The sequence below is a fragment of the Pecten maximus genome, chromosome 11 (genome assembly GCF_902652985.1).
Source record: "Pecten maximus chromosome 11, xPecMax1.1, whole genome shotgun sequence".
NCBI classification, from domain to species: Eukaryota; Metazoa; Mollusca; class Bivalvia; order Pectinida; family Pectinidae; genus Pecten; species Pecten maximus.
This window is the reverse complement of record NC_047025.1, coordinates 41024191-41037064: the sequence shown is the minus strand read 5'-3', so window position 1 is coordinate 41037064 and position 12874 is coordinate 41024191. Positions and strand designations below refer to the sequence as shown.

Below are 12874 nucleotides of genomic sequence, written 5' to 3'. Positions count from 1 at the left end.
TGGAGGATGGTCTTACCCTGATAGATGATCCTACGCCTTAGTTATTTGGAGGATTGTCTTACCCTGATAGATGATCCTACGCCTTAGTTACTTGGAGGATGGTCTTACCCCGATAGACGATCCTACGCCTTAGTTACTAGGAGGATGGTCTTACCCTGATAGATGGTCTTACCCCGATAGATGATCCTACACCTTAGTTACTTGGAGGATGGTCTTACCCTGATGGAGGATCCTAAGCCTTAGTTACCTGGAGGATTGTCTTACCCTGATGGATGATCCTACGCCTTAGTTACTTGGAGGATGGTCTTACCCCGATAGATGATCCTACGCCTTAGTTACTTGGAGGATGGTCTTACCCTGATAGATGATCCTACGCCTTAGTTACTTGGAGGATGGTCTTACCCTGATGGATGATCCTACGCCTTAGTTACTTGGAGGATGGTCGTACCCTGATGGATGATCCTAAGCCTTAGTTACTTGGAGGATGGTCGTACCCTGATGGATGATCCTAAGCCCTAGTTACTTGGAGGATGGTCTTACCCCGATAGATGATCCTACGCCTTAGTTACTTGGAGGATGGTCTTACCCTGATGGATGATCCTACGCCTTAGTTACTTGGAGGATGGTCGTACCCTGATGGATGATCCTAAGCCTTAGTTACTTGGAGGATGGTCGTACCCTGATGGATGATCCTAAGCCCTAGTTACTTGGAGGATGGTCTTACCCCGATAGATGATCCTACGCCTTAGTTACTTGGAGGATGGTCTTACCCCGATAGATGATCCTACACCTTAGTTACTTGGAGGATGGTCTTACCCTGATAGATGATCCTACGCCTTAGTTACTTGGAGGATGGTCTTACCCTGATAGATGATCCTACACCTTAGTTACTTGGAGGAAGGTCTTACCCTGATAGATGATCCTACGCCTTAGTTACTTGGAGGATGGTCTTACCCTGATGGATGATCCTACGCCTTAGTTACTTGGAGGATGATCTTACCCTGATAGATGATCCTACGCCTTAGTTACTTGGAGGAAGGTCTTACCCTGATAGATGATCCTACGCCTTAGTTACTTGGAGGATGATCTTACCCTGATAGATGATCCTACACCTTAGTTACTTGGAGGAAGGTCTTACCCTTAACTGCCTACAGATAGAAGTCATATGTCTAAAGTAGATACATAAACGTGATGGAACAACATTGTATGTTATAGAAATAGTAGAATGACATGACTTCCATTATATGACATCATGATCAACAATATAAATGTGCCCAGATTTTCAGTACTTCAGGGGACAAAATTTGTCATTAAATCATCCTGAAGAAGCCAACTCCTCTGACCAAAACATCACCTTGGTTATGATGCAGCACCAAACATTATCCTGCTGATGGGTGCTGCAACAAGACATCACCATGGTGATTGGTGCTGCATCAAGACATCACCTTGGTGATTGGTGCTGCATCAAGACATCACCTTGGTGATTGGTGCTGCATCAAGACATCACCTTGGTGATGAATGCTGCACCAGGACATCACCTTGCTTGAACTGCAAGACAAATATAAAACAAACAAAAAACTTCAATTACTTTGAGACATCATATTTTATTTCTATTCAATGAAAAAAAATTCTGTTAGCAGATATATGGATATCAGTGATTTTCTTAGTGATGCAAATAAACACACATTTATTGAGAAGCCTTGTACAGACAGTCTGTTGACATGTTTTGATCATATATCAAAATTAATTCTATGAAATATTCAGATATTAATGAAACATATGCATGAACAACCATTTTTATCCTTGTAATAAGCCCAGGGGACAAACACATAACCGCCCCTGGGGTGGGCTTATCAAAGGACATTCACATTTGTCCCAGGGGACAAACACATAACTGCCCCTGGGGTGGGCTTATCAAAGGACATTCACATTTGTCCCAGGGGACAAACACATAACCGCCCCTGGGGTAGGCTTATCAAAGGACATTCACATTTGTAAGTAATTTACTGAGCAGCATTCGATATGAATTGGCTTACTAACAGGCGTATTGTCGGAGACATATATTAGTACTGGGTATATCAAGAGTATAAGCTGCTTGTTTATGGTGCAATGTCTGCAGTGTACACCTTCGAGAAAATGGTACTCATAAGGTAGTGGTGTACACCTTAGAGAAAATGGTACTCATAAGGTAGTGGTGTACACCTTAGAGAAAATGATACTCATAAGGTAGTGGTGTACACCTTAGAGAAAATGATACTCATAAGGTAGTGGTGTACACCTTAGAGAAAATGATACTCATAAGGTAGTGGTGTACACCTTAGAGAAAATGGTACTCGTAAGGTAGTGGTGTACACCTTAGAGAAAATGATACTCGTAAGGTAGTGGTGTACACCTTAGAGAAAATGATACTCATAAGGTAGTGGTGTACACCTTAGAGAAAATGATACTCATAAGGTAGTGGTGTACACCTTAGAGAAAATGATACTCATAAGGTAGTGGTGTACACCTTAGAGAAAATGATACTCATAAGGTAGTGGTGTACACCTTAGAGAAAATGATACTCATAAATAACATATTTCCTTCCTTGTTACTTTGTAGTAATACACTGTATTGCTTCTTTTTTTCACACTGTTACTGTAATGACCGCAGCACTACCCTCGGTACCTGGAGAAGTTTTATGTTGATGTAGATGTTTATTGGGTTTAATCCATTTGAAGAACGGTACAGAACTTATACTGTTTCTAAAATGCTGGCAAAAAGATTTTCCACAAAATCAGTACTGTTTCTCCAGTCAATATATTTATGTACTATCAATATTTCACAGTTAGAAATACAGATTATTTCTGTATATTTACATCTGCTATATTCCATGGGGAATTAACACATTTCTCTTTCAACAAACATGTATTTTATCACCTAACAATTTTGAAAGTAAAATCTTCCTTCACTCTGAGCTTAAAATCTGAGCATAAAACAACATAAAATCTTCTTAACAACATTTTCTCATAGGGCAGCACAGACTTCCAACAACATTTGATTGTAGAGTTTTGTAGAGAGCCAGTGTTTCAGGATCATCAATATATCACAGTTTTAATATTCCTGCATCATCTTGTCATCTGGTCAGTAATTCCTAGGCACTCAGCACCTGGAAAAGTATCACAAATAAATGAATGATTCATAATGCACATTTTATAAGATAAATGTTACAATAAACAACAGAATTTGGACCTACAAATGATGTCCACAATATAAAAGACTTAGGAGGGGAGACAATAACGATGAAGGAGGGGAGATAACCTGTGGATGTCACACTGAGACAATAACAATGAAGGAGGGGAGATAACTGTGGATGTCACACTGAGACAATAACAATGAAGGAGGGGAGATAACTGTGGATGTCAAACTGAGACAATAACAATGAAGGAGGGGAGATAACTGTGGACATCACACTGAGACAATAACGATGAAGGAGGGGAGATAATCCGTGGACATCACACTGAGACAATTACAATGAAGGAGGGGAGATAACTGTGGATGTCACACTGAGACAATAACAATGAAGGAGGGGAGATAACTGTGGACATCATACTGAGACAATAACAATGAAGGAGGGGAGATAACTGTGGACATCACACTGAGACAATAACAATGAAGGAGGGGAGATAACTGTGGACATCACACTGAGACAATAACAATGAAGGAGGGGAGATAACCTGTGGATGTCACACCGAGACAATAACAATGAAGGAGGGGAGATAACTGTGGATGTCACACTGAGACAATAACGATGAAGGAGGGGAGATAACCTGTGGATGTCACACTGAGACAATAACAATGAAGGAGGGGAGATAACTGTGGATGTCACACTGAGACAATAACAATGAAGGAGGGGAGATAACTGTGGACATCACACTGAGACAATAACAATGAAGGAGGGGAGATAACCTGTGGATGTCTCACCCAGACAATTACAATTAAGGAGGGGAGATAACTGTGGATGTCACACTGTGACAATAACGATGAAGGAGGGGAGATAACTGTGGAGAGGTTTTAAGACACTGTTTACTGGTAGTGGAACTATCCATATAATTCCTGTGTTTGGGTAGAATTCTTGCTTGAGTATTACAGGTAGCTCTAATAGTTTTAATTTGGGCCCAACAGTATTCAGAAGAAAAAAATAATAATAAAATAAAACCCTTAACACACATATCTTTTTTGGACTCACAAATTTTGATAAGATGTCTCTTCCCAGTTTTTGTCTGTGCAATTTCAATCATCATCATCATCATCATCATCATCATCTTCCTCGTCATTTGAGTCTACTTCAAGTCCAGCTAAACCACCACGAGCTGAATGAAGAAAACAGAAGATAAATGACTGCATCGTTATCATCCAGTAACAGTTATCCTGAGTAAAATAGAATCAGGAAATCCAAGGTGTCTTGGCATCTACTATCTTGGCAAAAACAAACAGAATTTGACAAGGAAAAGAAATATCTTTACATGATAAGACAGCAATATTAACATTGTCATTGACATCTGTGGGTTCCAATCAACTTCACAATGTAATTATGAAATATCTATCCCTTTACAAGAAATATTTCATGAAAGATAGTCAATGCAGCTGTCAACAGATTTATACTTTCTTGTTAATACAATTTCTTTTTGAATATTGTTATTATAAAAATGTAACCAATTCCCCTCACTAAACACGACTTGTCTGCCTGAGTGCCAGGTTATAAAATAATGACAGGTAAAAACTCACCCAGCTCCTTCTTTTCTCGTTGATACTTTGCCACCTGGAAAAGAAAATTAATTCTTCTTGAGCAAGAAGAGCAGTGATCATGATTGTATATAAGTGTCCAGAGCACCAAACATGATCTCATTCAAGAGATGTATATAATAACATAACATGTTGTTCCTCATGGAGAGATGTATATAATAACATATAACATGTTGTTCCTCATTCAAGAGATGTATATAATAACATAACATGTTGCTCAACAAAAATTAAATATTCCTTAATCAGAATGACTGAAGCAGATAACAATGGTAACATGCTATTTTTTGTTTTGTTTTTTGTTTTTGTTATTCTAATTTGATGTGTTCCTTCAATCAATCAATTAATCAAATACATATCATAACAATTAATTGTAAACAACTGGCCAGAAGATACCAGGAACAGATCACACACAATACAGATAAATCTGCTAGACACAGAACACCTGCCTATATCATCGTTTATATTTGGGTTTTTTTTTTTTTCTAATTCTTTAGCTTTATAAGATTCATACTTTTTTGATAATGTCCCTCACGTGAAAAAGTCAACATTGTCATTACCAATCACATATTCTTTTGATGCCAGAATCACATATCACATGATCTATAAATTTTACATACCGCTTCTTCGTGTTGGTCTCGGCTTTCTCGTAATATTTTAGACTCTTTTTCCAACCGTTCCTTGAGTGCCTGCATTCCTGCCTCTGGGCACACAATATGTGCCTCCACATTTTTGGTGCCAGCATTGAATTTTATATCAATCTTCGACCCCTTTACAGCTATCTTTCTCAGTCTCACACCTTTCCTCCCAATAAAATTCCCCACATCTACATCACGCAGGGCAGACAAAACAATGACCTCCTTGTTGATTTTCCTTGCTTGTGGGTTGGTTGCTATGGGATCCAGGATGCTGCATCTACTGTTCTGTAGGAGTTGTTGTAGAATGTATAGGAACCTGCTGGCACTGCTGTTACGGTTACTTAACAACTTAGCCTGAAACATTTGGTCTCGGAAATTTTTAAGAAATCCATGGAATTCCTCACAAGGATCCTGTTCTGCTATAAAATGTTCGAAGTATGGTTTGGCTGCTGTAAGACTTTCTGTTGAGACTGCTGCCCATCTTTCAGCCAAAGTTTCTTGTATAAGTTTTTGTTTGCTGCTATTTGGACCTACAATGTATGCATGAATATTATTATACCATGGAAATACAATATGAAAAAAATTATTATACAGGAGAGGTCTAAGGGTTTGCAATGCAACTAGTTGATCAAGATAATTCAAACAGATGTTGATTACCACCTTATTCGAGTATAAGAGTGGGCTACTTTTATTAATTTAAATGAATGATTCAGCCTTTCATTCAAGCATTATACTGGTCCAATATCAGGTTTCTATGCCTCTCGGTTATTGAAAAGTTTTTAGGCATTTTGTCCAACATTGACCTTGGAGAGTTCTCGGAGAAGTATCGTGGCGGAATACTTGGACAACTCTGAGAAGTATATTGGAATGTGCAAATTAAGATTTCCAGATGTGACGGTAGACTATTATACATTACATTTGAAATTATTAATTATACCAAATATTACGGTGTTACATGACATCCGCTATTTGTAGCATTTTCCAGGTTCATTGTTTTGCAACACTATCATCAATGGAAAGGAATCGTAGCTCTGACGACAACCAGTCTGTCAGAAATTATCCATCTGTCGTCCAGAGCAACATTATTGAAGCTAACTTGGTAGCACTTCATCTCAGATACTACAGGCCTGATTCATGTATCAGGGCTCTGGGCATCTTGGTTATAGATAAGTTGTTTAAAAGTTGACACCAGAAGGACAGCTTGCCAGCAGACAAAAGATGGCAAGATATAATTGTCAATGTTCCACAAAGTAAGCTCACTTGCCCTTCGTGAGGTGAGCTATTTACCAGTACCTATTCATTTCAGGGATTCTGCTATTGATCAAACCAAAGAGCTCTGGCTTAGAAGTCTTACGCTCAACCAATCAGGTAGCTACAGGTTGAGGGGTAAGTAATTTCACACACTTTTGGTGTGTATCTAAATACATTTCCATCAAATTAATTTCAAATCGAGAAAGAATACCTCACATTGTTAGATGTACAAATGCTTCGTAACATACAAGTGTGTAACATGATGTGCACACACGTATCACTGTGTTGTTAACTTGTGTTTATTGATGGGTTTGAAGGCGATCGGGAACGTAATTTCGCATAACCATCTAACTTCTTTAATTTTGTTGGTAAAAATAGTTTTCAGCCATTCTGTAGACATGTACAATATGCTGAACTAAGACTAAACCCAATGCCATGATTAAAATAATCTTTGAAATCAAAATAATGTTAAATTGAAAAGTGTCAATCTACCTCCATTTTTGTTTTGAATAATGACCGCTCCCTGCGAAGGTAATGTAAACAAAGCGGCGAAAATGATGGGATGTCTGCAGGTCAACGCTGTTACTTTAGTGGGTTTGTAGTCAGTTTTGATTATAATCTGATCAAATGATATTTTCCCTGAATATTTGCAAATTCACATCCCAATCAACAACTGGTATTATTTTAAATGAAATATTTAATCATCCGGTATCCATTTTATTGGAAGCAAGTCGAATCAGTTAAATTTTGTTTTCAAAATGAACTTAATCTGAAAAAAAGGTATCTAAAAGTTCCACTAAAGTTTGACATTAGTCAACATATAAACAAAAAAGCACAGTCCTCGACCACTTGGAGGAAAAACGCAAAAAATTGTCAGGTGTGCGAAATTACGTACCATTGCTCTAAATGATTTATAAAATATGAATACCCATACTTTTTCTTCTTATACTGAAACAAAATAATGGATGCTAGCTAGGTGAATATCCATGAACAGTTATATTGCTATGTAGGCCTAATACCATCAACATGTTCACTTTCAGTATATACTACATTTTGTATATAGTAGATTCTACATTGTGTGTTCTTCTACAGAAACTTGTCACTGTGGTAAATTAACATCACCACCTGGCCCAAGTTTCCCCTGCCCCTTACACCACGTAAAAGGTGTAGGGCGGGGTTCCTATTACATTTGCACTAAATACTACAAGTGGTTATAAACTACAGTGCAGTTCATTACATTAATTTTAATTTTAGCACAAAGTTAGATAACAGTTCTTGTGCAAATGTACAGTGTCACCATAGGCACTGGCTGGTAAGTCGCAACTGGGTTAATATCCAACATCCTCGATTTGTACTACACACACTGGCTATATATTGGACCACAGGTGCCCGTGATTGGACAATGTAAAAAGATGACGCCCCTTTTTTGTTATAAATCCATAATTTACTTAAAGTAGCAACTATCGCTCAAATGCAGGGCTATTATACCTATACCGAACAGGTATGTCATTATGTGGGGCTGTGACCTATAACGTTGTATTGCGATAAACGGGAAACGGCTTTATACACACCTGCATTATCAATCTGACACGCACAGATGACTCGAGCAATTCTTTTCAATTGGACTTGCTGTAACCTCCCATGCAGTCTGTTCATTATGAAATGATACTTGGCTCGCCATTTCATGTCGTGGCAAAGACAAACATTCGGAGTTTCGTCCATTTTGAGAAGTAAATTGCGTTTTCGAACTCCTCAGGACGCTTGTAAAACATCAATTTCATTTCCTGTTCAAACACTTAGGTGATTAAGACTTTCTACTTTCGTTTTGAAATACATGTATATTTTGAGTTATTCCACGAATTTAACAACGTGACCAAAATAGCTATTCAGTGAAATCATCATTGTGTTATATATTTGGTTACACTGATATTAAATTTGCTCACGAAAGATGTTCTGAAGTGGCTAGTAGGACTACTTGTATACGTTATCTTTAAGGTTCATGACCAGATTTCTAGTAAATATTACTTGCTATTGAAATAGTTTGTACAAACACCAAGATGTTTGCGAGATCAGCTATGGTTTTACTTGTTTCTTTAGAAAATGGAACACTCTTGTATTCACAAAGGTCTACCAACTCTTCCTAATAAACCAAACTGGTTTGTTTGTTAACAGCGAGAAGAAGTAGAAACTTTTAAAAAAAATCTATTTTTTATCTCAAAACAAGTAACAGGTACGAAATAATACTTTTCTATGGATAACCATATGCCATTTACAAAGGTACTCCTATGCTTATATTCTAGAAATACATTTTAGTCTTAAACTTTTAGTGTTACAAACTCACCTACCCTATGTAACAATAGACCAATTCAGAGGGGGTAGGTACATGTGTCAATGATTTTTTGGTATTTATAATCAATACTCGGGTAAAACATTGATGCAGTACCTTTCAGACAAATGGATAAACGTCTTGTTTTATTTTTATAATGATGCTAGTTCCAGAAATTGCTCTGGATTTTTGAAAGGAAATAAATCTTGCCATTGGATTTGCTAATCTTGGGCAATGTATAGGTGAAATACACAAATAGTATGTCTTTGGATTGTAAAAGTGCAAGGTAACCTGGGGTTCATTATGGGTACAGTATACATTTTCAATGGAATTTTACATACTTACAACGGTTTTCAGTTTTGTTAAATACCCAATGCAGTACCTCACCAGCGAAAACTATTTAGAAGCCAGCATAGTGTCAGCGGTCAAACATGACGGTGTAACGATAGGATTCACTGAGAGCGTTGTCTCCGTAGCCCTGGGCATATATGGCCAGGTGTGATTAAAGTAGTCGCTTCGTAAGAAGCCTTGGGTTTACAGGTAAAACAAATCTGAACAGAGATTGTATGTAGGCCTACTTGTAAACGTTATCTTTAACATTGTTGATCAGCTATTAGTAGTGTAAGAGGAGTGAAAAAATGCACGATCAGACCAGGATTTGAACCCGGGACCTCCTAACACTAGCCTGATGCTCTACCAATTGAGCTACCTGCACTGGTTGCCTATGATTGACCCAGTCCAGTTCCGCTACAGTAGATCCAGAAATTAATTCCGACAAAGCGAGGCTAATTCTTTACTACTTGTCTTCTGCTATACTGAGTATGGTATCATAAATTATTAAATGGTCAGTCCGCTGCACCTAAACGGTTACATTCTTTAGAGTAATTAAGAGAGGAACAAAGAAATTTCAACTATCGATTATGCTATAATGGTGACAGAGTAATCACACTATAATGGTGACAGAGTAATCACACTATAATGGTGACAGAGTAATCACACTATAATGGTGACAGAGTAATCACACTATAATGGTGACAGAGTAACCACACTATAATGGTGACAGAGTAATCACACTATAATGGTGACAGAGTAATAATACTATAATGGTGACAGAGTAATCACACTATAATGTTGACATAGTAATCACACTATAATGGTGACAGTGTAATCACACTATAATGGTGACAGTGTAATCACACTATAATGGTGACACAGTAACCACACTATAATGGTGACAGAGTAATCACACTATAATGGTGACACAGTAATCACACTATAATGGTGACACAGTAATCACACTATAATGGTGACACAGTAATCACACTATAATGGTGACAGAGTAATCACACTATAATGGTGACAGAGTAATCACACTATAATGGTGACCGAGTAATCACACTATAATGGTGACAGAGTAACCACACTATAATGGTGACAGAGTAATAATACTATAATGGTGACAGAGTAATCACACTATAATGGTGACAGAGTAATCACACTATAATGGTGACAGAGTAATCACACTATAATGGTGACAGAGTAATCACACTATAATGGTGACAGAGTAATCACACTATAATGGTGACAGAGTAACCACACTATAATGGTGACAGAGTAATCACACTATAATGGTGACAGAGTAATCACACTATAATGGTGACAGAGTAATCACACTATAATGGTGACAGAGTAACCACACTATAATGGTGACAGAGTAATCACACTATAATGGTGACAGAGTAATCACACTATAATGGTGACAGAGTAATCACACTATAACGGTGACACAGTAATCACACTATAATGGTGACAGAGTAATCACACTATAATGGTGACAGAGTAATCACACTATAATGGTGACAGAGTAATCACACTATAATGGTGACAGAGTAATAATACTATAATGGTGACAGAGTAATAATACTATAATGGTGACAGAGTAATCACACTATAATGGTGACAGAGTAATAATACTATAATGGTGACAGAGTAATCACACTATAATGGTGACACAGTAACCACACTATAACGGTGACAGAGTAACCACACTATAATGGTGACACAGTAACCACACTATAACGGTGACAGAGTAACCACACTATAATGGTGACAGAGTAACCACACTATAATGGTGACAGAGTAATCACACTATAATGGTGACAGAGTAATCACACTATAATGGTGACAGAGTAATAATACTATAATGGTGACAGAGTAATCACACTATAATGGTGACAGAGTAATCACACTATAATGGTGACAGAGTAACCACACTATAATGGTGACAGAGTAATCACACTATAATGGTGACAGAGTAATCACACTATAATGGTGACAGAGTAATAATACTATAATGGTGACACAGTAATCACACTATAATGGTGACACAGTAATCACACTATAATGGTGACAGAGTAACCACACTATAATGGTGACAGAGTAATCACACTATAATGGTGACGGAGTAATCACACTATAATGGTGACAGAGTAATCACACTATAACGGTGACAGAGTAACCACACTATAATGGTGACAGAGTAATCACACTATAATGGTGACAGAGTAATCACACTATAATGGTGACAGAGTAATAATACTATAATGGTGACAGAGTAATAATACTTAAGGGTGACCGAGTAATCACACTATAATGGTGACAGAGTAACCACACTATAATGGTGACACAGTAATCACACTATAATGGTGACACAGTAATCACACTATAATGGTGACATAGTAATCACACTATAATGGTGACAGAGTAATCACACTATAATGGTGACATAGTAATCACACTTTAATGGTGACAGAGTAATCACACTATAATGGTGACAGAGTAATCACACTATAATGGTGACGGAGTAATCACACTATAATGGTGACACAGTAATCACACTATAATGGTGACAGAGTAATCACACTATAATGGTGACGGAGTAATCACACTATAATGGTGACAGATCAGAGTAATCACACTATAATGGTGACGGAGTAATCACACTATAATGGTGACAGAGTAATCACACTATAATGGTGACACAGTAATCACACTATAATGGTGACACAGTAATCACACTATAATGGTGACAGAGTAATCACACTATAATGGTGACAGAGTAATCACACTATAACGGTGACACAGTAATCACACTATAATGGTGACACAGTAATCACACTATAATGGTGACACAGTAATCACACTATAATGGTGACACAGTAATCACACTATAATGGTGACACAGTAACCACACTATAATGGTGACAGAGTAATCACACTATAACGGTGACAGAGTAATCACACTATAACGGTGACAGAGTAATCACACTATAATGGTGACAGAGTAATCACACTATAATGGTGACAGAGAAATCACACTATAATGGTGACAGAGTAACCACACTATAATGGTGACACAGTAATCACACTATAATGGTGACAGAGTAATCACACTATAATGGTGACAGAGTAATCACACTATAATGGTGACAGAGTAATCACACTATAATGGTGACAGAGTAATCACACTATAATGGTGACAGAGTAATCACACTATAATGGTGACACAGTAATCACACTATAATGGTGACACAGTAATCACACTATAATGGTGACAGAGTAATCACACTATAATGGTGACAGAGTAACCACACTATAATGGTGACACAGTAATCACACTATAATGGTGACACAGTAATCACACTATAATGGTGACAGAGAAATCACACTATAATGGTGACAGAGTAACCACACTATAATGGTGACAGATTAATCACACTATAATGGTGACAGAGTAATCACACTATAATGGTGACAGAGTAATCACACTATAATGGTGACAGAGTAATCACACTATAATGGTGACAGAGTAATCACACTA

The 12874-nt window shown here is 37.5% G+C and overlaps 1 protein-coding gene across 1 annotated transcript; it reads right to left on the bottom strand.

Annotated features, from left to right (window-relative positions):
- Nucleotides 1-1584: 1584 nt before the first annotated feature.
- LOC117337579 lies at nt 1585-8437 on the bottom strand. Its single transcript, XM_033898620.1, has 5 exons — nt 8240-8437; nt 5400-5947; nt 4765-4798; nt 4226-4349; nt 1585-3145 (listed from the first exon to the last, which is right to left on the bottom strand). The coding sequence occupies exons 1-4, from the start codon at nt 8388-8390 to the stop codon at nt 4270-4272; spliced, it is 813 nt and encodes a 270-aa protein (XP_033754511.1). The 5' UTR covers nt 8391-8437; the 3' UTR covers nt 1585-3145; nt 4226-4269.
- Nucleotides 8438-12874: the final 4437 nt, after the last annotated feature.